Source organism: Oncorhynchus keta, unplaced genomic scaffold (assembly GCF_023373465.1).
Source record: "Oncorhynchus keta strain PuntledgeMale-10-30-2019 unplaced genomic scaffold, Oket_V2 Un_scaffold_4110_pilon_pilon, whole genome shotgun sequence".
Taxonomy (NCBI): domain Eukaryota; kingdom Metazoa; phylum Chordata; class Actinopteri; order Salmoniformes; family Salmonidae; genus Oncorhynchus; species Oncorhynchus keta.
In genome coordinates, this window is record NW_026290932.1 from 98,661 (window position 1) to 125,000 (window position 26,340).

General features: G+C 55.4%; 1 protein-coding gene across 1 annotated transcript in view; it reads right to left on the bottom strand.

Moving 5' to 3' along the window:
- LOC127928799 (palmitoyltransferase ZDHHC1-like) overlaps positions 1-26,340 on the bottom strand; it is an 86,953-nt gene that overhangs the window by 47,241 nt on the left and 13,372 nt on the right. Inside the window, 1 exon segment of the mRNA XM_052516147.1 lies at positions 20,065-20,166. Within this exon segment, the coding sequence (XP_052372107.1) occupies positions 20,065-20,166 (102 nt within the window).

The window sequence follows — 26,340 nt, forward strand, 5'->3', positions numbered from 1 at the left end:
TCTGGTGTGATGCTGACCTGGTGTGATGCTGAGGAGCTGGTCTAGGGGACTAACTCTGGTGTGATGCTGACCGAGGAGCTGGTCTAGGGGACTAACTCTGGTGTGATGCTGACCTAGGGGGAGGAGCTGGTCTAGGGGACTAACTCTGGTGTGATGCTGACCGAGGAGCTGGTCTAGGGGACTAACTCTGGCTGTGATGCTGACTCTGGTGTGATGCTGACCGAGGAGCTGGTCTAGGGGACTAACTCTGATGCTGTGATGCTGATGCTGAGGAGCTGGTCTAGGGGACTAACTCTGGTGTGATGCTGACCGAGGAGCTGGTCTAGGGGACTAACTCTGGTGTGATGCTGACCGAGGAGCTGGTCTAGGGGACTAACTCTGGTGTGATGCTGACCGAGGAGCTGGTCTAGGGGGAGGAGCTGGTCTAGGGGACTAACTCTGGTGTGAGCTGGTCTAGGGGACTAACTCTGTGTGATGCTGACCGAGGAGCTGGTCTAGGGGACTAACTCTGGTGTGATGCTGACCGAGGAGCTGGTCTAGGGGACTAACTCTGGTGTGATGCTGACCGAGGAGCTGGTCTAGGGGACTAACTCTGGTGTGATGCTGACCGAGGAGCTGGTCTAGGGGACTAGGGGAACTCTGGTGTGATGCTGACCGAGGAGCTGGTCTAGGGGACTAACTCTGGTGTGATGCTGACCGAGGAGCTGGTCTACTCTGGGGACTAACTCTGGTGTGATGCTGACCGAGGAGCTGGTCTAGGGGACTAACTCTGGTGTGATGCTGACCTGGGAGGAGCTGGTCTAGGGGACTAACTCTGGTGTGATGCTGACTGGTGTGAGGAGCTGGTCTAGGGGACTAACTCTGGTGTGATGCTGACCGAGGAGCTGGTCTAGGGGACTAACTCTGGTGTGATGCTGACCGAGGAGCTGGTCTAGGGGACTAACTCTGGTGTGATGCTGACCGAGGAGCTGGTCTAGGGGACTAACTCTGGTGTGATGCTGACCGAGGAGCTGGTCTAGGGGACTAACTCTGGTGTGATGCTGACCGAGGAGCTGGTCTAGGGGACTAACTCTGGTGTGATGCTGACCGAGGAGCTGGTCTAGGGGACTAACTCTGGTGTGATGCTGGTCTAGGGGACTAACTCTGGTGTGATGCTGACTGAGGAGCTGGTCTAGGGGACTAACTCTGGTGTGATGCTGGTCTAGGGGACTAACTCTGGTGATGCTGACTGAGGAGCTGGTCTAGGGGACTAACTCTGGTGTGATGCTGACTGAGGAGCTGGTCTAGGGGACTAACTCTGGTGTGATGCTGGTCTAGGGGACTGGTGTGATGCTAAGCTCTAGGGGACTAACTCTGGTGTGATGCTGACCGAGGAGCTGGTCTAGGGGACTAACTCTGGTGTGATGCTGACCGAGGAGCTGGTAGGGGACTAACTCTGGTGTGATGGATGCTGGTCTAGGGGACTAACTCTGGTGTGATGCTGACCGAGGAGCTGGTCTAGGGGACTAACTCTGGTGTGATGCTGACCGCTGAGGAGCTGGTCTAGGGGACTAACTCTGGTGTGATGCTGACCGAGGAGCTGGTCTAGGGGACTAACTCTGGTGTGATGCTGACTGAGGAGCTGGTCTAGGGGACTAACTCTGGTGTGATGCTGACCGAGGAGCTGGTCTAGGGGACTAACTCTGGTGTGATGCTGACCGAGGAGCTGGTCTAGGGACTAACTCTGGTGTGATGCTGACTGAGGAGCTGGTCTAGGGGACTAACTCTGGTGTGATGCTGGTCTAGGGGACTAACTCTGTGTGATGCTGACCTGGAGGAGCTGGTCTAGGGGACTAACTCTGTGATGCTGAGGAGCTGGTCTAGGGGACTAACTCTGGTGTGATGCTGACCGAGGAGCTGGTCTAGGGGACTAACTCTGGTGTGATGCTGACCGAGGAGCTGGTCTAGGGGACTAACTCTGGTGTGATGCTGACCGAGGAGCTGGTCTAGGGGACTAACTCTGGTGTGATGCTGACCGAGGAGCTGGTCTAGGGGACTAACTCTGGTGTGATGCTGACGAGGAGCTGGTCTAGGGGACTAACTCTGGTGTGATGCTGACCGAGGAGCTGGTCTAGGGGACTAACTCTGGTGTGATGCTGACCGAGGAGCTGGTCTAGGGGACTAACTCTGGTGTGATGCTGACCGAGGAGCTGGTCTAGGGGACTAACTCTGGTGTGATGCTGACCGAGGAGCTGGTCTAGGGGACTAACTCTGGTGTGATGCTGACCGAGGAGCTGGTCTAGGGGACTAACTCTGGTGTGATGCTGGTCTAGGGGACTAACTCTGGTGTGATGCTGACCGAGGAGCTGGTCTAGGGGACTAACTCTGGTGTGATGCTGACCGAGGAGCTGGTCTAGGGGACTAACTCTGGTGTGATGCTGACCGAGGAGCTGGTCTAGGGGACTAACTCTGGTGTGATGCTGACCGAGGAGCTGGTCTAGGGGACTAACTCTGGTGTGATGCTGACCGAGGAGCTGGTCTAGGGGACTAACTCTGGTGTGATGCTGACCGAGGAGCTGGTCTAGGGGACTAACTCTGGTGTGATGCTGTCTAGGGGTCTAGGGGACTAACTCTGGTGATGCTGAGGAGCTGGTCTGGGGACTAACTCTGGTGTGAGCTGGTCTAGGGGACTAACTCTGGTGTGATGCTGACCGAGGAGCTGGTCTAGGGGACTAACTCTGGTGTGATGCTGGTCTAGGGGACTAACTCTGGTGTGATGCTGACCGAGGAGCTGGTCTAGGGGACTAACTCTGGTGTGATGCTGACCGAGGAGCTGGTCTAGGGGACTAACTCTGGTGTGATGCTGTCGAGGAGCTGGTCTAGGGGACTAACTCTGGTGTGATGCTGACCGAGGAGCTGGTCTAGGGGACTAACTCTGGTGTGATGCTGACCGAGGAGCTGGCTGGTCTATGCTGGGGACTAACTCTGGTGTGATGCTGACCGAGGAGCTGGTCTAGGGGACTAACTCTGGTGTGATGCTGGACTAACTCTGGTGTGATGCTGACCGAGGAGCTGGTCTAGGGGACTAACTCTGGTGTGATGCTGACCGAGGAGCTGGTCTAGGGGACTAACTCTGGTGTGATGCTGACCGAGGAGCTGGTCTAGGGGACTAACTCTGGTGTGATGCTGACCGAGGAGCTGGTCTAGGGGACTAACTCTGGTGTGATGCTGACCGAGGAGCTGGTCTAGGGGACTAACTCTGGTGTGATGCTGGTCTAGGGGACTAACTCTGGTGATGCTGACCGAGGAGCTGGTCTAGGGGACTAACTCTGGTGTGATGCTGACTGAGGAGCTGGTCTAGGGGACTAACTCTGGTGTGATGCTGACCGAGGAGCTGGTCTAGGGGACTAACTCTGGTGTGATGCTGACCGAGGAGCTGGTCTAGGGGACTAACTCTGGTGTGATGCTGACCGAGGAGCTGGTCTAGGGGACTAACTCTGGTGCTGATAGGGGACTAACTCTGAGCTGGTCTAGGGGACTAACTCTGGTGTGATGCTGACCGAGGAGCTGGTCTAGGGGACTAACTCTGGTGTGATGCTGACCGAGGAGCTGGTCTAGGGGACTAACTCTGGTGTGATGCTGACCGAGGAGCTGGTCTAGGGGACTAACTCTGGTGTGATGCTGACCGAGGAGCTGGGTCTAGGGGACTACTGAGGACTCTAGGGGACTAACTCTGTGATGCTGACTGACTAACTCTGGAGCTGGTCTAGGGGACTAACTCTGGTGTGATGCTGACCGAGGAGCTGGTCTAGGGGACTAACTCTGGTGTGATGCTGACCGAGGAGCTGGTCTAGGGGACTAACTCTGGTGTGATGCTGACCGAGGAGCTGGTCTAGGGGACTAACTCTGGTGTGATGCTGACCGGTGGAGCTGGTCTAGGGGACTAACTCTGGTGTGATGCTGACTGAGGAGCTGGTCTAGGGGACTAACTCTGGTGTGATGCTGACCGAGGAGCTGGTCTAGGGGACTAACTCTGGTGTGATGCTGACCGAGGAGCTGGTCTAGGGGACTAACTCTGGTGTGATGCTCTGGTGTGATGCTGACCGAGGAGCTGGTCTAGGGGACTAACTCTGGTGTGATGCTGACCGAGGAGCTGGTCTAGGGGACTAACTCTGGTGTGATGCTGACCGAGGAGCTGGTCTAGGGGACTAACTCTGGTGTGATGCTGACCGAGGAGCTGGTCTAGGGGACTAACTCTGGTGTGATGCTGACTGAGGAGCTGGTCTAGGGGACTAACTCTGGTGTGATGCTGACCGAGGAGCTGGTCTAGGGGACTAACTCTGGTGTGATGCTGACCGAGGAGCTGGTCTAGGGGACTAACTCTGGTGTGATGCTGACCGAGGAGCTGGTCTAGGGGACTAACTCTGGTGTGATGCTGACCGAGGAGCTGGTCTAGGGGACTAACTCTGGTGTGATGCTGGTCTAGGGGACTAACTCTGGTGTGATGCTGACCGAGGAGCTGGTCTAGGGGACTAACTCTGGTGTGATGCTGACCGAGGAGCTGGTCTAGGGGACTAACTCTGGTGTGATGCTGACTGAGGAGCTGGTCTAGGGGACTAACTCTGGTGTGATGCTGGTCTAGGGGACTAACTCTGGTGATGCTGACCGAGGAGCTGGTCTAGGGGACTAACTCTGGTGTGATGCTGACCGAGGAGCTGGTCTAGGGGACTAACTCTGGTGTGATGCTGGTCTAGGGGACTAACTCTGGTGTGATGCTGACCGAGGAGCTGGTCTAGGGGACTAACTCTGGTGTGATGCTGACCGAGGAGCTGGTCTAGGGGACTAACTCTGGTGTGATGCTGACCGAGGAGCTGGTCTAGGGGACTAACTCTGGTGTGATGCTGACCGAGGAGCTGGTCTAGGGGACTAACTCTGGTGTGATGCTGACCGAGGAGCTGGTCTAGGGGACTAACTCTGGTGTGATGCTGACCGTTGGAGCTGGTCTAGGGGACTAACTCTGGTGTGATGCTGACCGAGGAGCTGGTCTAGGGGACTAACTCTGGTGTGATGCTGACCGAGGAGCTGGTCTAGGGGACTAACTCTGGTGTGATGCTGACCGAGGAGCTGGTCTAGGGGACTAACTCTGGTGTGATGCTGACCGAGGAGCTGGTCTAGGGGACTAACTCTGGTGTGATGCTGACCGAGGAGCTGGTCTAGGGGACTAACTCTGGTGTGATGCTGACCGAGGAGCTGGTCTAGGGGACTAACTCTGGTGTGATGCTGACTGAGGAGCTGGTCTGACCAAGGAGCTGGGGACTAACTCTGGTGTGATGCTGACTGAGGAGCTGGTCTAGGGGACTAACTCTGGTGTGATGCTGACCGAGGAGCTGGTCTAGGGGACTAACTCTGGTGTGATGCTGACCGAGGAGCTGGAGCTGGTCTAGGGGACTAACTCTGGTGTGATGCTGACCGAGGAGGAGCTGGTCTCTAGGGGACTAACTCTGGTGTGATGCTGACCTGGTGTGAGGAGCTGGTCTAGGGGACTAACTCTGGTGTGATGCTGACCGAGGAGCTGGTCTAGGGGACTAACTCTGGTGTGATGCTGACCGAGGAGCTGGTCTAGGGGACTAACTCTGGTGTGATGCTGACCGAGGAGCTGGTCTAGGGGACTAACTCTGGTGTGATGCTGACCGAGGAGCTGGTCTAGGGGACTAACTCTGGTGTGATGCTGACCGAGGAGCTGGTCTAGGGGACTAACTCTGGTGTGATGCTGACTGAGGAGCTGGTCTAGGGGACTAACTCTGGTGTGATGCTGACCGAGGCTGACCGAGGAGCTGGTCTAGGGGACTAACTCTGGTGTGATGCTGACCGAGGAGCTGGTCTAGGGGACTAACTCTGGTGTGATGCTGGTCGAGGGACTAACTCTGGTCTAGGGGACTAACTCTGGTGATGATGAGAGCTGGTCTAGGGGACTAACTCTGGTGTGATGCTGACCGAGGAGCTGGTCTAGGGGACTAACTCTGGTGTGATGCTGACTGAGGAGCTGGTCTAGGGGACTAACTCTGGTGTGATGCTGACTGAGGAGCTGGTCTAGGGGACTAACTCTGGTGTGATGCTGTGAGGAGCTGGTCTAGGGGACTAACTCTGGTGTGATGCTGACCGAGGAGCTGGTCTAGGGGACTAACTCTGGTGTGATGCTGACCGAGGAGCTGGTCTAGGGGACTAACTCTGGTGTGATGCTGGTCGAGGAGCTGGGGACTAACTCTGGTGATGCTGACCGAGGAGCTGGTCTAGGGGACTAACTCTGGTGTGATGCTGACCGAGGAGCTGGTCTAGGGGACTAACTCTGGTGTGATGCTGACCGAGGAGCTGGTCTAGGGGACTAACTCTGGTGTGATGGTGACTGAGGAGCTGGTCTAGGGGACTAACTCTGGTGTGATGCTGACCGAGGAGCTGGTCTAGGGGACTAACTCTGGTGTGATGCTGACTAACTCTGGTGTGAGGAGCTGGTCTAGGGGACTAACTCTGGTGTGATGCTGACCGAGGAGCTGGTCTATAGGGGACTAACTCTGGTGTGATGCTGACCGAGGAGCTGGTCTAGGGGACTAACTCTGTGATGCTGATGCTGACTCGTGATGCTGAGCTGGTCTAGGGGACTAACTCTGGTGTGATGCTGACCGAGGAGCTGGTCTAGGGGACTAACTCTGGTGTGATGCTGACCGAGGAGCTGGTCTAGGGGACTAACTCTGGTGTGATGCTGACCGAGGAGCTGGTCTAGGGGACTAACTCTGGTGTGATGCTGACCGAGGAGCTGGTCTAGGGGACTAACTCTGGTGTGATGCTGACCGAGGAGCTGGTCTAGGGGACTAACTCTGGTGTGATGCTGACCGAGGAGCTGGTCTAGGGGACTAACTCTGGTGTGATGCTGACCGAGGAGCTGGTCTGGGGACTAACTCTGGTGTGATGCTGACCGAGGAGCTGGTCTAGGGGACTAACTCTGGTGTGATGCTGACCGAGGAGCTGGTCTAGGGGACTAACTCTGGTGTGATGCTGACCGAGGAGCTGGTCTAGGGGACTAACTCTGGTGTGATGCTGACCGAGGAGCTGGTCTAGGGGACTAACTCTGGTGTGATGCTGACCGAGGAGCTGGTCTAGGGGACTAACTCTGGTGTGATGCTGACCGAGGAGCTGGTCTAGGGGACTAACTCTGGTGTGATGCTGACTGAGGAGCTGGTCTAGGGGACTAACTCTGGTGTGATGCTGACAGAGGAGCTGGAGGGGACTAACTCTGGTGTGATGCTGACAGAGGAGCTGGTCTAGGGGACTAACTCTGGTGTGATGCTGACCGAGGAGCTGGTCTAGGGGACTAACTCTGGTGTGATGCTGACCGAGGAGCTGGTCTAGGGGACTAACTCTGTGATGCTGATGCTGGTCTAGGGGACTAACTCTGGTGTGATGCTGACCGAGGAGCTGGTCTAGGGGACTAACTCTGGTGTGATGCTGACCGAGGAGCTGGTCTAGGGGACTAACTCTGGTGTGATGCTGACCGAGGAGCTGGTCTAGGGGACTAACTCTGGTGTGATGCTGACCGAGGAGCTGGTCTAGGGGACTAACTCTGGTGTGATGCTGACCGAGGAGCTGGGAGGGGCTGGTCTGACCGAGGAGCTGGGGGACTAACTCTGGTGTGATGCTGACTGAGGAGCTGGTCTAGGGGACTAACTCTGGTGTGATGCTGACCGAGGAGCTGGTCTAGGGGACTAACTCTCTGTGATGCTGATGCTGGTCTAGGGGACTAACTCTGGTGTGATGCTGACTGAGGAGCTGGTCTAGGGGACTAACTCTGGTGTGATGCTGACCGAGGAGCTGGTCTAGGGGACTAACTCTGGTGTGATGCTGACTGAGGAGCTGGTCTAGGGGACTAACTCTGTGATGAGGAGCTGGTGATAACTCTGGTGTGATGCTGACCGAGGAGCTGGTCTAGGGGACTAACTCTGGTGTGATGCTGACTGAGGAGAGGGGCTGGTCTGGGGGACTAACTCTGGTGTGATGCTGACCGAGGAGCTGGTCTAGGGGACTAACTCTGGTGTGATGCTGACCGAGGAGCTGGTCTAGGGGACTAACTCTGGTGTGATGCTGACCGAGGAGCTGGGCTGGGGGACTAACTCTGGTGTGATGCTGACCGAGGAGCTGGTCTAGGGGACTAACTCTGGTGTGATGCTGACTGAGGAGCTGGTCTAGGGGACTAACTCTGGTGTGATGCTGACCGAGGAGCTGGTCTAGGGGACTAACTCTGGTGTGATGCTGACTGAGGAGCTGGTCTAGGGGACTAACTCTGGTGTGATGCTGACCGAGGAGCTGGTCTAGGGGACTAACTCTGGTGTGATGCTGACTGAGGAGCTGGTCTAGGGGACTAACTCTGGTGTGATGCTGACCGAGGAGCTGGTCTAGGGGACTAACTCTGGGGACTAACTCTGGTGTGATGCTGACCTGAGGAGCTGGTCTAGGGGACTAACTCTGGTGTGATGCTGACCGAGGAGCTGGTCTAGGGGACTAACTCTGGTGTGATGCTGACTGGTCTAGGGGACTCTGGTGTGGAGCTGGTCTAGGGGACTAACTCTGGTGTGATGCTGACCGAGGAGCTGGTCTAGGGGACTAACTCTGGTGTGATGCTGACCGAGGAGCTGGTCTAGGGGACTAACTCTGGTGTGATGCTGACTGAGGAGCTGGTCTAGGGGACTAACTCTGGTGTGATGCTGACCGAGGAGCTGGTCTAGGGGACTAACTCTGGTGTGATGCTGACCGAGGAGCTGGTCTAGGGGACTAACTCTGGTGTGATGCTGACCGAGGAGCTGGTCTAGGGGACTAACTCTGGTGTGATGCTGACCGGGGACTAACTCTGGTGTGATGCTGACTGAGGAGCTGGTCTAGGGGACTAACTCTGGTGTGATGCTGACCGAGGAGCTGGTCTAGGGGACTAACTCTGGTGTGATGCTGACCGAGGAGCTGGTCTAGGGGACTAACTCTGGTGTGATGCTGACCGAGGAGCTGGTCTAGGGGACTAACTCTGGTGTGATGCTGACTGAGGAGCTGGTCTAGGGGACTAACTCTGGTGTGATGCTGACCGAGGAGCTGGAGGGGACTAACTCTGCTGGTCTAGGGGACTAACTCTGGTGTGATGCTGACTGAGGAGCTGGTCTAGGGGACTAACTCTGGTGTGATGCTGACCGTTGGAGCTGGTCTAGGGGACTAACTCTGGTGTGATGCTGACCGAGGAGCTGGTCTAGGGGACTAACTCTGGTGTGATGCTGACCGAGGAGCTGGTCTAGGGGACTAACTCTGGTGTGATGCTGACCGAGGAGCTGGTCTAGGGGACTAACTCTGGTGTGATGCTGACCGAGGAGCTGGTCTAGGGGACTAACTCTGGTGTGATGCTGACCGAGGAGCTGGTCTAGGGGACTAACTCTGGTGTGATGCTGACCGAGGAGCTGGTCTAGGGGACTAACTCTGGTGTGATGCTGACCGAGGAGCTGGTCTAGGGGACTAACTCTGGTGTGATGCTGACCGAGGAGCTGGTCTAGGGGACTAACTCTGGTGTGATGCTGACTGAGGAGCTGGTCTAGGGGACTAACTCTGGTGTGATGCTGACCGAGGAGCTGGTCTAGGGGACTAACTCTGGTGTGATGCTGACCGAGGAGCTGGTCTAGGGGACTAACTCTGGTGTGATGCTGACCGAGGAGCTGGTCTAGGGGACTAACTCTGGTGTGATGCTGACCGAGGAGCTGGTCTAGGGGACTAACTCTGGTGTGATGCTGACCGAGGAGCTGGTCTAGGGGACTAACTCTGGTGTGATGCTGACTGAGGAGCTGGTCTAGGGGACTAACTCTGGTGTGATGCTGACCGAGGAGCTGGTCTAGGGGACTAACTCTGGTGTGATGCTGACCGAGGGAGCTGGTCTGAGGAGCTGGGGGACTAACTCTGGTGTGATGCTGGTCTAGGGGACTAACTCTGTGTGATGCTGACCGAGGAGCTGGTCTAGGGGACTAACTCTGGTGTGATGCTGACTAGGGGACTAACTCTGGTGGAGCTGGTCTAGGGGACTAACTCTGGTGTGATGCTGACCGAGGAGCTGGTCTAGGGGACTAACTCTGGTGTGATGCTGACCGAGGAGCTGGTCTAGGGGACTAACTCTGGTGTGATGCTGACCGAGGAGCTGGTCTAGGGGACTAACTCTGGTGTGATGCTGACCGAGGAGCTGGTCTAGGGGACTAACTCTGGTGTGATGCTGACTGGTGAGGAGCTGGTCTAGGGGACTAACTCTGGTGTGATGCTGCTGGTCTAGGGGACTAAGCTGGTGTGATGCTGACCGAGGAGCTGGTCTAGGGGACTAACTCTGGTGTGATGCTGACCGAGGAGCTGGTCTAGGGGACTAACTCTGGTGTGATGCTGACCGAGGAGCTGGTCTAGGGGACTAACTCTGGTGTGATGCTGACCGAGGAGCTGGAGGGACTAAGCTGGTCTGATGCTGGGGAGCTGGTCTAGGGACTAACTCTGGTGTGATGCTGACCGAGGAGCTGGTCTAGGGGACTAACTCTGGTGTGATGCTGACTGAGGAGCTGGAGGGGCTGGTGTGTCTAGGGGACTAACTCTGGTGTGATGCTGACTGAGGAGCTGGTCTAGGGGACTAACTCTGGTGTGATGCTGTGAGGAGCTGGTCTAGGGGACTAACTCTGGTGTGATGCTGACCGAGGAGCTGGTCTAGGGGACTAACTCTGGTGTGATGCTGACTCTGGTGTGAGGAGCTGGTCTAGGGGACTAACTCTGGTGTGATGCTGACCGAGGAGCTGGTCTAGGGGACTAACTCTGGTGTGATGCTGACCGAGGAGCTGGTCTAGGGGACTAACTCTGGTGTGATGCTGACTCTGGTGTGATGCTGGAGCTGGTCTAGGGGACTAACTCTGGTGTGATGCTGACCGAGGAGCTGGTCTAGGGGACTAACTCTGGTGTGATGCTGACCGAGGAGCTGGTCTAGGGGACTAACTCTGGTGTGATGCTGATGCTGATGCTGACCGAGGAGCTGGTCTAGGGGACTAACTCTGGTGTGATGCTGACCGAGGAGCTGGTCTAGGGGACTAACTCTGGTGATGTGATAGGGGCTGTGATGCTGACCGAGGAGCTGGTCTAGGGGACTAACTCTGTGTGATGCTGACCGAGGAGCTGGTCTAGGGGACTAACTCTGGTGTGATGCTGACTGAGGAGCTGGTCTAGGGGACTAACTCTGGTGTGATGCTGACCGTGGAGCTGGTCTAGGGGACTAACTCTGGGGTGATGCTGACCGAGGAGCTGGTCTCGGGGACTAACTCTGGTGTGATGCTGACCGAGGAGCTGGTCTAGGGGACTAACTCTGGTGTGATGCTGGTCGAGGGGACTAACTCTGGTGATGCTGACCGAGGAGCTGGTCTAGGGGACTAACTCTGGTGTGATGCTGACTGAGGAGCTGGTCTAGGGGACTAACTCTGGTGTGATGCTGGTCTAGGGGACTAACTGATGACCGAGGAGCTGGTCTAGGGGACTAACTCTGGTGTGATGCTGACCGAGGAGCTGGTCTAGGGGACTAACTCTGGTGTGATGCTGACCGAGGAGCTGGTCTAGGGGACTAACTCTGGTGTGATGCTGACCGAGGAGCTGGTCTAGGGGACTAACTCTGGTGTGATGCTGACCGAGGAGCTGGTCTAGGGGACTAACTCTGGTGTGATGCTGACCGAGGAGCTGGTCTAGGGGACTAACTCTGGTGTGATGCTGACTGAGGAGCTGGTCTAGGGGACTAACTCTGGTGTGATGCTGACCGAGGAGCTGGTCTAGGGGACTAACTCTGGTGTGATGCTGACTGAGGAGCTGGTCTAGGGGACTAACTCTGGTGTGATGCTGACCGAGGAGCTGGTCTAGGGGACTAACTCTGGTGTGATGCTGCTGGTCTAACTCTGGGGACTAACTCTGGTGTGATGCTGACCGAGGAGCTGGTCTAGGGGACTAACTCTGGTGTGATGCTGACCGAGGAGCTGGTCTGGGGACTAACTCTGGTGTGATGCTGACTAACTCTGGTGAGGAGCTGGTCTAGGGGACTAACTCTGGTGTGATGCTGACCGAGGAGCTGGTCTAGGGGACTAACTCTGGTGTGATGCTGACCGAGGAGCTGGTCTAGGGGACTAACTCTGGTGTGATGCTGACTGGTGTGAGGAGCTGGTCTAGGGGACTAACTCTGGTGTGATGCTGAGGAGCTGGTCTAGGGGACTAACTCTGGTGTGATGCTGACCGAGGAGCTGGTCTAGGGGACTAACTCTGGTGTGATGCTGACCGAGGAGCTGGTCTAGGGGACTAACTCTGGTGTGATGCTGACCGAGGAGCTGGTCTAGGGGACTAACTCTGGTGTGATGCTGACTGAGGAGCTGGTCTAGGGGACTAAACCGAGGAGCTCTGGTGTGATGCTGACCGAGGAGCTGGTCTAGGGGACTAACTCTGGTGTGATGCTGACCGAGGAGCTGGTCTAGGGGACTAACTCTGGTGTGATGCTGACCGAGGCTGGTCTAACTCTGGTGTGATGCTGACCGAGGAGCTGGTCTAGGGGACTAACTCTGGTGTGATGCTGACCGAGGAGCTGGTCTAGGGGACTAACTCTGGTGTGATGCTGACCGAGGAGCTGGTCTATGCTGGGGACTAACTCTGGTGTGATGCTGACCGAGGAGCTGGTCTAGGGGACTAACTCTGGTGTGATGCTGAGCTGGTCTAGGGGACTAACTCTGTGATGCTGACCGAGGAGCTGGTCTAGGGGACTAACTCTGGTGTGATGCTGACCGAGGAGCTGGTCTAGGGGACTAACTCTGGTGTGATGCTGACTGAGGAGCTGGTCTAGGGGTCTAACTCTGGTGTGATGCTGACCGAGGAGCTGGTCTGGTGTGGGGACTAACTCTGGTGTGATGCTGACCGAGGAGCTGGTCTAGGGGACTAACTCTGGTGTGATGCTGACCGAGGAGCTGGTCTAGGGGACTAACTCTGGTGTGATGCTGACCGAGGAGCTGGTCTAGGGGACTAACTCTGGTGTGATGCTGGAGCTGGTCTAGGGGACTAACTCTGGTGTGATGCTGACTGAGGAGCTGGTCTAGGGGACTAACTCTGGTGTGATGCTGACCGAGGAGCTGGTCTAGGGGACTAACTCTGGTGTGATGCTGAGCTGGTCTAGGGGACTAACTCTGGTGTGATGCTGGTCTAGGGGACTAACTCTGGTGTGATGCTGACCGAGGAGCTGGTCTAGGGGACTAACTCTGGTGTGATGCTGACCGAGGAGCTGGTCTAGGGGACTAACTCTGGTGTGATGCTGACCGAGGAGCTGGTCTAGGGGACTAACTCTGGTGTGATGCTGACCGAGGAGCTGGTCTAGGGGACTACTCTGGTGTGACTCTGGTGTGATGCTGCTGAGGAGCTGGAGGGGACTAACTCTGGTGATGCTGACCGAGGAGCTGGTCTAGGGGACTAACTCTGGATGTGATGCTGGTCTGGACTAACTCTGTGATGCTGACTGAGGAGCTGGTCTAGGGGACTAACTCTGGTGTGATGCTGACCGAGGAGCTGGTCTAGGGGACTAACTCTGGGTGCTGATGAGGAGCTGGTCTAGGGGACTAACTCTGGTGTGATGCTGACCGAGGAGCTGGTCTAGGGGACTAACTCTGGTGTGATGCTGACCGAGGAGCTGGTCTAGGGGACTAACTCTGGTGTGATGCTGACCGAGGAGCTGGTCTAGGGGACTAACTCTGGTGTGATGCTGACCGAGGAGCTGGTCTAGGGGACTAACTCTGGTGTGATGCTGGTCTAGGGGACTAACTCTGGTGTGATGTTGGTCTAGGGGACTAACTCTGGTGTGATGCTGACCGAGGAGCTGGTCTAGGGGACTAACTCTGGTGTGATGCTGACTGAGGAGCTGGTCTAGGGGACTAACTCTGGTGTGATGCTGACTGAGGAGCTGGTCTAGGGGACTAACTCTGGTGTGATGCTGACTGAGGAGCTGGTCTAGGGGACTAACTCTGGTGTGATGCTGACCGAGGAGCTGGTCTAGGGGACTAACTCTGGTGTGATGCTGACCGAGGAGCTGGTCTAGGGGACTAACTCTGGTGTGATGCTGACCGAGGAGCTGGTGAGGAGCTGGTCTGAGGCTGGGGGACTAACTCTGGTGTGATGCTGACCGAGGAGCTGGAGGAGCTGGTCTAGGGGACTAACTCTGGTGTGATGCTGACTGAGGAGCTGGTCTAGGGGACTAACTCTGGTGTGATGCTGACTGAGGAGCTGGTCTAGGGGACTAACTCTGGTGTGATGCTGACCGGTGGAGCTGGTCTAGGGGACTAACTCTGGTGTGATGCTGACCGAGGAGCTGGTCTAGGGGACTAACTCTGGTGTGATGCTGACCGAGGAGCTGGTCTAGGGGACTAACTCTGGTGTGATGCTGACCGAGGAGCTGGTCTAGGGGACTAACTCTGGTGTGATGCTGACCGAGGAGCTGGTCTAGGGGACTAACTCTGGTGTGATGCTGACCGAGGAGCTGGTCTAGGGGACTAACTCTGGGATGCTGAGGAGCTGGTCTAGGGGACTAACTCTGGTGTGATGCTGACCGAGGAGCTGGTCTAGGGGACTAACTCTGGTGTGATGCTGACCGAGGAGCTGGTCTAGGGGACTAACTCTGGTGTGATGCTGACCGAGGAGCTGGTCTAGGGGACTAACTCTGGTGTGATGCTGACCGAGGAGCTGGTCTAGGGGACTAACTCTGGTGTGATGCTGACTGAGGAGCTGGTCTAGGGGACTAACTCTGGTGTGATGCTGAGGAGCTGGTCTAGGGGACTAACTCTGGTGTGATGCTGACCGAGGAGCTGGTCTAGGGGACTAACTCTGGTGTGATGCTGACCGAGGAGCTGGTCTAGGGGACTAACTCTGGTGTGATGCTGACCGAGGAGCTGGTCTAGGGGACTAACTCTGGTGTGATGCTGACCGAGGAGCTGGTCTAGGGGACTAACTCTGGTGTGATGCTGACTGAGGAGCTGGTCTAGGGGACTAACTCTGGTGTGATGCTGGTCTAGGGGACTAACTCTGGTGATGCTGACCGAGGAGCTGGTCTAGGGGACTAACTCTGTGATGCTGACTGAGGAGCTGGTCTAGGGGACTAACTCTGGTGTGATGCTGACTGAGGAGCTGGTCTAGGGGACTAACTCTGGTGTGATGCTGACCGAGGAGCTGGTCTAGGGGACTAACTCTGGTGTGATGCTGACCGAGGAGCTGGTCTAGGGGACTAACTCTGGTGTGATGCTGACCGAGGAGCTGGTCTAGGGGACTAACTCTGGTGATGCTGACCGAGGAGCTGGTCTAGGGGACTGGTGTGACTCTGGTGTGATGCTGACCGAGGAGCTGGTCTACTCTGGGGACTAACTCTGGTGTGATGCTGACCGAGGAGCTGGTCTAGGGGACTAACTCTGGTGTGATGCTGACTGAGCTGGTCTAGGGGAGCTGGTCTGACTGAGGAGCTGGGGACTAACTCTGATGTGATGCTGACTGAGGAGCTGGTCTAGGGGACTAACTCTGGTGTGATGCTGACCATTGGAGCTGGTCTAGGGGACTAACTCTGGTGTGATGCTGACCGAGGAGCTGGTCTAGGGGTCTAACTCTGGTGTGATGCTGACCGAGGAGCTGGTCTCGGGGACTAACTCTGGTGTGATGCTGACCGAGGAGCTGGTCTAGGGGACTAACTCTGGTGTGATGCTGACTGAGGAGCTGGTCTAGGGGACTAACTCTGGTGTGATGCTGACCGAGGAGCTGGTCTAGGGGACTAACTCTGGTGTGATGCTGTCTGAGGACTCTGGTGGATGCTGACTAGGCTGGACTAGGGGACTCTGGTGATGCTGACTGAGGAGCTGGTCTAGGGGACTAACTCTGGTGATGCTGACTGAGCTGGTCTAGGGGACTAACTCTGTGATGCTGATGCTGGTCTAGGGGACTAACTCTGGTGTGATGCTGACCGAGGAGCTGGTCTAGGGGACTAACTCTGGTGTGATGCTGACCGAGGAGCTGGTCTGGGGACTAACTCTGGTGTGATGCTGACCGAGGAGCTGGTCTAGGGGACTAACTCTGGTGTGGGGACTAACTCTGGTGTGATGCTGACCGAGGAGCTGGTCTAGGGGACTAACTCTGGTGTGATGCTGACCGAGGAGCTGGTCTAGGGGACTAACTCTGGTGTGATGCTGACCGAGGAGCTGGTCTAGGGGACTAACTCTGGTGATGCTGACCGAGGAGCTGGTCTAGGGGACTAACTCTGGTGTGATGCTGACCGAGGAGCTGGTCTAGGGGACTAACTCTGGTGTGATGCTGACCGAGGAGCTGGTCTAGGGGACTAACTCTGGTGTGATGCTGACCGAGGAGCTGGTCTAGGGGACTAACTCTGGTGTGATGCTGACCGAGGAGCTGGTCTAGGGGACTAACTCTGGTGTGATGCTGACTGAGGAGCTGGTCTAGGGGACTAACTCTGGTGTGATGCTGACCGAGGAGCTGGTCTAGGGGACTAACTCTGGTGTGATGCTGACCGAGGAGCTGGTCTAGGGGACTAACTCTGGGGTGATGCTGACCGAGGAGCTGGTCTCGGGGACTAACTCTGGTGTGATGCTGGCTGGTCTAGGGGACTAACTCTGGTGTGATGCTGACTGAGGAGCTGGTCTAGGGGACTAACTCTGGTGTGATGCTGACCGAGGAGCTGGTCTAGGGGACTAACTCTGGTGTGATGCTGACCGAGGAGCTGGTCTAGGGGACTAACTCTGGTGTGATGCTGACGAGGAGCTGGTCTAGGGGACTAACTCTGGTGTGATGCTGACCGAGGAGCTGGTCTAGGGGACTAACTCTGGTGTGATGCTGACCGAGGAGCTGGTCTAGGGGACTAACTCTGGTGTGATGCTGACTGAGGAGCTGGTCTAGGGGACTAACTCTGGTGTGATGCTGACCGAGGAGCTGGTCTAGGGGACTAACTCTGGTGTGATGCTGACCGAGGAGCTGGTCTAACTCTGGGGACTAACTCTGGTGTGATGCTGACCGAGGAGCTGGTCTAGGGGACTAACTCTGGTGTGATGCTGACCGAGGAGCTGGTCTAGGGGACTAACTCTGGTGTGATGCTGACCTAGGGAGGAGCTGGTCTAGGGGACTAACTCTGGTGTGATGCTGACCGAGGAGCTGGTCTAGGGGACTAACTCTGGTGTGATGCTGACCGAGGAGCTGGTCTAGGGGACTAACTCTGGTGTGATGCTGACCGAGGAGCTGGTCTAGGGGACTAACTCTGGTGTGATGCTGACTGACCGAGGAGCTGGTCTAGGGGACTAACTCTGGTGTGATGCTGACCGAGGAGCTGGTCTAGGGGACTAACTCTGGTGTGATGCTGACTGAGGAGCTGGTCTAGGGGACTAACTCTGGTGTGATGCTGGGGACTAGCTGGTCTAGGGGACTCTGGTGTGATGCTGACCGAGGAGCTGGTCTAGGGGACTAACTCTGGTGTGATGCTGACCGAGGAGCTGGTCTAGGGGACTAACTCTGGTGTGATGCTGACCGAGGAGCTGGTCTAGGGGACTAACTCTGGTGTGATGAGCTGGTCTAGGGGACTAACTCTGGTGTGATGCTGACTGAGGAGCTGGTCTAGGGGACTAACTCTGGTGTGATGCTGACCGAGGAGCTGGTCTAGGGGACTAACTCTGGTGTGATGCTGGTCTAGGGGACTAACTCTGGTGTGATGCTGACCGAGGAGCTGGTCTAGGGGACTAACTCTGGTGTGATGCTGACTGAGGAGCTGGTCTAGGGGACTAACTCTGGTGTGATGCTGACTGAGGAGCTGGTCTAGGGGACTAACTCTGGTGTGATGCTGACTGAGGAGCTGGTCTAGGGGACTAACTCTGGTGTGATGCTGACTGAGGAGCTGGTCTAGGGGACTAACTCTGGTGTGATGCTGACTGAGGAGCTGGTCTAGGGGACTAACTCTGGTGTGATGCTGACCGAGGAGCTGGTCTAGGGGACTAACTCTGGTGTGATGCTGACCGAGGAGCTGGTCTAGGGGACTAACTCTGGTGTGATGCTGACCTGAGGAGCTGGTCTAGGGGACTAACTCTGGTGTGATGCTGACCGAGGAGCTGGTCTAGGGGACTAACTCTGGTGTGATGCTGACCGAGGAGCTGGTCTAGGGGACTAACTCTGGTGTGATGCTGACCGAGGAGCTGGTCTAGGGGACTAACTCTGGTGTGATGCTGACCGAGGAGCTGGAGGGGAGCTGGTCTAGGGGACTAACTCTGGTGTGATGCTGACTGAGGAGCTGGTCTAGGGGACTAACTCTGGTGTGATGCTGACCGAGGAGCTGGTCTAGGGGACTAACTCTGGTGTGATGCTGACCGAGGAGCTGGTCTGATGCTGACTGAGGAGCTGGGGACTAACTCTGGTGTGATGCTGAGGAGCTGGTCTAGGGGACTAACTGGGGACTAAGCTCTGGTGTGATGCTGGTGAGGAGCTGGTCTAGGGGACTAACTCTGGTGTGATGCTGACCGAGGAGCTGGTCTAGGGGACTAACTCTGGTGTGATGCTGACCGAGGAGCTGGTCTAGGGGACTAACTCTGGTGTGATGCTGACTGAGGAGCTGGTCTAGGGGACTAACTCTGGTGTGATGCTGACCGAGGAGCTGGTCTAGGGGACTAACTCTGGTGTGATGCTGACTGAGGAGCTGGTCTAGGGACTAACTCTGGTGTGATGCTGGTCTAGGGGAGTGATGCTGGTCTAGGGGACTAACTCTGGTGTGATGCTGACTGAGGAGCTGGTCTAGGGGACTAACTCTGGTGTGATGCTGACTGAGGAGCTGGTCTAGCTGGGGACTAACTCTGGTGTGATGCTGACTGAGGAGCTGGTCTAGGGGACTAACTCTGGTGTGATGCTGACTGAGGAGCTGGTCTAGGGGACTAACTCTGGTGTGATGCTGACGAGGAGCTCTAGGGGACTAACTCTGGTGTGATGCTGACTAAGCTGGTCTAGGGGACTAACTCTGGTGTGATGCTGACCGAGGAGCTGGAGCTGGTCTAGGGGACTAACTCTGGTGTGATGCTGACTGAGGAGCTGGTCTAGGGGACTAACTCTGGTGTGATGCTGACGAGGAGCTGGTCTAGGGGACTAACTCTGGTGTGATGCTGACCGAGGAGCTGGTCTAGGGGACTAACTCTGGTGTGATGCTGTGAGCTGGTCTAGGGGACTGACTCTGGTGTGATGCTGGTCTAGGGGACTAACTCTGGTGTGATGCTGACCGAGGAGCTGGTCTAGGGGACTAACTCTGGTGTGATGCTGACTGAGGAGCTGGTCTAGGGGACTAACTCTGGTGTGATGCTGACCGAGGAGCTGGTCTAGGGGACTAACTCTGGTGTGATGCTGACTCTGGTGTGATGCTGACCGAGGAGCTGGTCTAGGGGACTAACTCTGGTGTGATGCTGACCGAGGAGCTGGTCTAGGGGACTAACTCTGGTGTGATGCTGGAGGGGGCTGGTCTAGGGACTAACTCTGGTGTGATGCTGAGCTGGTCTAGGGGACTAACTCTGGTGTGATGCTGGTCTGAGGGGGACTAACTCTGGTGTGATGCTGACTGAGGAGCTGGTCTAGGGGACTAACTCTGGTGTGATGCTGACCGAGGAGCTGGTCTAGGGGACTAACTCTGGTGTGATGCTGACCGAGGAGCTGGTTTCGGGGACTAACTCTGGTGTGATGCTGACTGAGGAGCTGGTCTATATATATAATATGACATTTGTAATGTCTTTACTGTTTTGAAACTGTTGTATGTGTAATGTTTACTGTTAATATTTGTTGTTTTTCACTTTATATATTCACTTTGTATGTTGTCTACCTCACTTGCTTTGGCAATGTTAACACATGTTTCCCATGCCAATAAAGCCCTTGAATTGAATTGAATTGAATTGAATTGAGAGAGAGAGGGGGGGGGGGGGAAGAAAATGAGAGAGAGATATTGAGATAAAGAAGAACAAGAGAGATACTGACCAGTAATTCCGGCTCCCGACACAGTTGTTGAGCCACCTGCAGTGATGGTCAAAACTAGCGACACACTTGTTACAGGCACTGCAGTGTTTGGATTTGGGGCCCCTGCAACACACCACACATGTCTCAGTAAAGGATAGAAACACATATTCACACACAATGTGCCTGGCCCTGAACATTACAGACCCCCAGGGCAGGGGTCACCATATGAGCTGGTAGTTATGGGCTGTTAGGATTATGGCTGTTCCTCCCCATGACAGATGAAACATTATGTTGACCTGCTGCCTGGCCCTGAACATTACAGACCCCCAGGGCAGGGGTCACCATATGAGCTGGTAGTTATGGGCTGGTAGGATTATGGCTGTTCCTCCTCATGACAGATCTGCCAGTCTGCATGAATAGTTGGTTCTGGTGCCCAGATGACTCCTCCTCAGTCCCTGACCAGCCTGAGATATAATCAAATATAGATGTGTTCTGGTGCCCAGATGACTCCTCCTCAGTCCCTACTGACCAGCCTGAGTTATAGATGTGTTCTGGTGCCCAGATGACTCCTCCTCAGTGCCTGACCAGCCTGAGATATAATCAAATATAGATGTGTTCTGGTGCCCAGATGACTCCTCCTCAGTCCCTACTGACCAGCCTGAGTTATAGAGGTGTTCTGGTGCCCAGATGACTCCTCCTCAGTCCCTACTGACCTGCCTTGAGATATAATCAAATATAGATGTGTGCGAGACAGGAGAGGGGCTGCTGGGGGAGAGGCTCTGACTCTCTCTCATCCCCAGACATGTCCCCTCTTCTAGTCTGCTGCCCTCAATCCTCTCCACCCTCCAGTCCTGTCTTCCTCTCAGCCACCCACACAGTCCTGTCTTCCTCTCAGCCACCCACACAGTCCTGTCCAGTCCTGTCTTCCTCTCTGCCACCCACACAGTCCTGTCCAGTCCTGTCTTCCTCTCAGCCACCCACACAGCCCTGTCCAGTCCTGTCTTCCTCTCTGCCACCCACACAGTCCTGTCTAGTCCTGTCTTCCTCTCAGCCACCCACACAGTCCTGTCCAGTCCTGTCTTCCTCTCTGCCACCCACACAGTCCTGTCCAGTCCTGTCTTCCTCTCTGCCACCCACACAGTCCTGTCCAGTCCTGTCTTCATCTCAGCCACCCACACAGTCCTGTCTAGTCCTGTCTTCCTCTCTGCCACCCACACAGTCCTGTCCAGTCCTGTCTTCATCTCAGCCACCCACACAGTCCTGTCTAGTCCTGTCTTCCTCTCTGCCACCCACACAGTCCTGTCCAGTCCTGTCTTCCTCTCAGCCACCCACACAGCCCTGACTTCCTCTAAGCCACCCACACAGTCCTGTCCAGTCCTGTCTTCCTCTCTGCCACCCACACAGTCCTGTCTAGTCCTGTCTTCCTCTCAGCCACCCACACAGTCCTGTCTAGTCCTGTCTTCCTCTCTGCCACCCACACAGTCCTGTCCAGTCCGGTCTTCCTCTCAGCCACCCACACAGTCCTGTCTTCCTCTCAGCCACCCACACAGTCCTGTCCAGTCCTGTCTTCCTCTCAGCCACCCTCACAGTCCTGTCCAGTCCTGTCTTCCTCTCAGCCACCCACACAGTCCTGTCCAGTCCTGTCTTCCTCTCAGCCACCCACACAGTCCTGTCCAGTCCTGTCTTCCTCTCTGCCACCCACACAGTCCTGTCCAGTCCTGTCTTCATCTCAGCCACCCACACAGTCCTGTCTAGTCCTGTCTTCCTCTCAGCCACCCACACAGTCCTGTCCAGTCCTGTCTTCCTCTCAGCCACCCACACAGTCCTGTCCAGTCCTGTCTTCCTCTCAGCCACCCACACAGTCCTGTCCAGTCCTGTCTTCCTCTCAGCCACCCACACAGTCCTGTCCAGTCCTGTCTTCCTCTCTGCCACCCACACAGTCCTGTCCAGTCCTGTCTTCATCTCAGCCACCCACACAGTCCTGTCTTCATCTCAGCCACCCACACAGTCCTGTCCAGTCCTGTCTTCCTCTCTGCCACCCACACAGTCCTGTCCAGTCCTGTCTTCATCTCAGCCACCCACACAGTCCTGTCCAGTCCTGTCTTCCTCTCAGCCACCCACACAGTCCTGTCCAGTCCTGTCTTCCTCTCAGCCACCCACACAGTCCTGTCCAGTCCTGTCTTCCTCTCTCAGTCCTGCCACCCACACAGTCCTGTCCAGTCCTGTCTTCCACTCAGCCACCCACACAGTCCTGTCTTCCTCTCAGCCACCCACACAGTCCTGTCCAGTCCTGTCTTCCTCTCAGCCACCCCACAGTCCTGTCCAGTCCTGTCTTCCTCTCAGCCACCCACACAGTCCTGTCCAGTCCTGTCTTCCTCTCAGCCACCCACACAGTCCTGTCCAGTCCTGTCTTCCTCTCTGCCACCCACACAGTCCTGTCCAGTCCTGTCTTCCTCTCAGCCACCCACACAGCCCTGTCCAGTCCTGTCTTCCTCTCTGCCACCCACACAGTCCTGTCTAGTCCTGTCTTCCTCTCAGCCACCCACACAGTCCTGTCCAGTCCTGTCTTCCTCTCTGCCACCCACACAGTCCTGTCCAGTCCTGTCTTCCTCTCTGCCACCCACACAGTCCTGTCCAGTCCTGTCTTCCTCTCTGCCACCCACACAGTCCTGTCCAGTCCTGTCTTCCTCTCAGCCACCCACACAGCCCTGTCTTCCTCTCTGCCACCCACACAGTCCTGTCCAGTCCTGTCTTCCTCTCTGCCACCCACACAGTCCTGTCTAGTCCTGTCTTCCTCTCAGCCACCCACACAGTCCTGTCTAGTCCTGTCTTCCTCTCTGCCACCCACACAGTCCTGTCCAGTCCGGTCTTCCTCTCAGCCACCCACACAGTCCTGTCTTCCTCTCAGCCACCCACACAGTCCTGTCCAGTCCTGTCTTCCTCTCAGCCACCCTCACAGTCCTGTCCAGTCCTGTCTTCCTCTCAGCCACCCACACAGTCCTGTCCAGTCCTGTCTTCCTCTCAGCCACCCACACAGTCCTGTCCAGTCCTGTCTTCCTCTCTGCCACCCACACAGTCCTGTCCAGTCCTGTCTTCATCTCAGCCACCCACACAGTCCTGTCTAGTCCTGTCTTCCTCTCAGCCACCCACACAGTCCTGTCCAGTCCTGTCTTCCTCTCAGCCACCCACACAGTCCTGTCCAGTCCTGTCTTCCTCTCAGCCACCCACACAGTCCTGTCCAGTCCTGTCTTCCTCTCAGCCACCCACACAGTCCTGTCCAGTCCTGTCTTCCTCTCTGCCACCCACACAGTCCTGTCCAGTCCTGTCTTCATCTCAGCCACCCACACAGTCCTGTCTTCATCTCAGCCACCCACACAGTCCTGTCCAGTCCTGTCTTCCTCTCTGCCACCCACACAGTCCTGTCCAGTCCTGTCTTCATCTCAGCCACCCACACAGTCCTGTCCAGTCCTGTCTTCCTCTCAGCCACCCACACAGTCCTGTCCAGTCCTGTCTTCCTCTCAGCCACCCACACAGTCCTGTCCAGTCCTGTCTTCCTCTCAGCCACCCACACAGTCCTGTCCAGTCCTGTCTTCCACTCAGCCACCCACACAGTCCTGTCTTCCTCTCAGCCACCCACACAGTCCTGTCCAGTCCTGTCTTCCTCTCAGCCACCCACACAGTCCTGTCCAGTCCTGTCTTCCACTCAGCCACCCACACAGTCCTGTCTTCCTCTCAGCCACCCACACAGCCCTGTCCAGTCCTGTCTTCCTCTCAGCCACCCACACAGTCCTGTCCAGTCCTGTCTTCCTCTCAGCCACCCACACAGTCCTGTCCAGTCCTGTCTTCCTCTCTGCCACCCACACAGTCCTGTCCAGTCCTGTCCAGTCGTCTCCCCTAATCTGCTAGTATATAACAGCCCTGTCCAGTCCAGTCTAGTATATAACAGCCCTGTCCAGTCCAGTCTAGTATATAACAGCCCTGTCCAGTCCAGTCTACTATATAACAGCCCTGTCCAGTCCAGTCTAGTATATAACAGCCCTGTCCAGTCCAGTCTAGTATATAACAGCCCTGTCCAGTCCAGTCTACTATATAACAGCCCTGTCCAGTCCAGTCTAGTATATAACAGCCCTGTCCAGTCCAGTCTACTATATAACAGCCCTGTCCAGTCCAGTCTACTATATAACAGCCCTGTCCAGTCCAGTCTAGTATATAACAGCCCTGTCCAGTCCAGTCTACTATATAACAGCCCTGTCCAGTCCAGTCTAGTATATAACAGCCCTGTCCAGTCCAGTCTACTATATAACAGCCCTGTCCAGTCCAGTCTAGTATATAACAGCCCTGTCCAGTCTAGTATATAACAGCCCTGTCCAGTCCAGTCTAGTATATAACAGCCCTGTCCAGTCCAGTCTACTATATAACAGCCCTGTCCAGTCCAGTCTAGTATATAACAGCCCTGTCCAGTCCAGTCTAGTATATAACAGCCCTGTCCAGTCCAGTCTAGTATATAACAGCCCTGTCCAGTCCAGTCTAGTATATAACAGCCCTGTCCAGTCCAGTCTAGTATATAACAGCCCTGTCCAGTCCAGTCTAGTATATAACAGCCCTGTCCAGTCCAGTCTACTATATAACAGCCCTGTCCAGTCCAGTCTAGTATATAACAGCCCTGTCCAGTCCAGTCTACTATATAACAGCCCTGTCCCAGTCTACTATATAACAGGCCTGTCCAGTCCAGTCTAGTATATAACAGCCCTGTCCAGTCCAGTCTACTATATAACAGCCCTGTCAGTCCAGTCTAGTATATAACAGCCCTGTCCAGTCCAGTCTACTATATAACAGCCCTGTCCAGTCCAGTCTACTATATAACAGCCCTGTCCAGTCCAGTCTAGTATATAACAGCCCTGTCCAGTCCAGTCTAGTATATAACAGCCCTGTCCAGTCCAGTCTACTATATAACAGCCCTGTCCAGTCCAGTCTAGTATATAACAGCCCTGTCCAGTCCAGTCTAGTATATAACAGCCCTGTCCAGTCCAGTCTAGTATATAACAGCCCTGTCCAGTCCAGTCTACTATATAACAGCCCTGTCCAGTCCAGTCTACTATATAACAGCCCTGTCCAGTCCAGTCTACTATATAACAGCCCTGTCCAGTCCAGTCTAGTATATAACAGCCCTGTCCAGTCCAGTCTACTATATAACAGCCCTGTCCAGTCCAGTCTAGTATATAACAGCCCTGTCCAGTCCAGTCAGTATATAACAGCCCTGTCCAGTCCAGTCTACTATATAACAGCCCTGTCCAGTCCAGTCTACTATATAACAGCCCTGTCCAGTCCAGTCTAGTATATAACAGCCCTGTCCAGTCCAGTCTAGTATATAACAGCCCTGTCCAGTCCAGTCTAGTATATAACAGCCCTGTCCAGTCCAGTCTAGTATATAACAGCCCTGTCCAGTCCAGTCTAGTATATAACAGCCCTGTCCAGTCCAGTCTAGTATATATAACAGCCCTGTCCAGTCCAGTCTACTATATAACAGCCCTGTCCAGTCCAGTCTAGTATATAACAGCCCTGTCCAGTCCAGTCTAGTATATAACAGCCCTGTCCAGTCAGTCTAGTATATAACAGCCCTGTCCAGTCCAGTCTAGTATATAACAGCCCTGTCCAGTCCAGTCTAGTATATAACAGCCCTGTCCAGTCCAGTCTACTATATAACAGCCCTGTCAGTCCAGTCTAGTATATAACAGCCCTGTCCAGTCCAGTCTAGTATATAACAGCCCTGTCCAGTCCAGTCTACTATATAACAGCCCTGTCCAGTCCAGTCTAGTATATAACAGCCCTGTCCAGTCCAGTCTACTATATAACAGCCCTGTCCAGTCCAGTCTAGTATATAACAGCCCTGTCCAGTCCAGTCTAGTATATAACAGCCCTGTCCAGTCAGTATATAACAGCCCTGTCCAGTCCAGTCTACTATATAACAGCCCTGTCCAGTCCAGTCTACTATATAACAGCCCTGTCCAGTCCAGTCTACTATATAACAGCCCTGTCCAGTCCAGTCTAGTATATAACAGCCCTGTCCAGTCCAGTCTAGTATATAACAGCCCTGTCCAGTCCAGTCTAGTATATAACAGCCCTGTCCAGTCCAGTCTACTATATAACAGCCCTGTCCAGTCCAGTCTAGTATATAACAGCCCTGTCCAGTCCAGTCTACTATATAACAGCCCTGTCCAGTCCAGTCTAGTATATAACAGCCCTGTCAGTCCAGTCTACTATATAACAGCCCTGTCCAGTCTAGTATATAACAGCCCT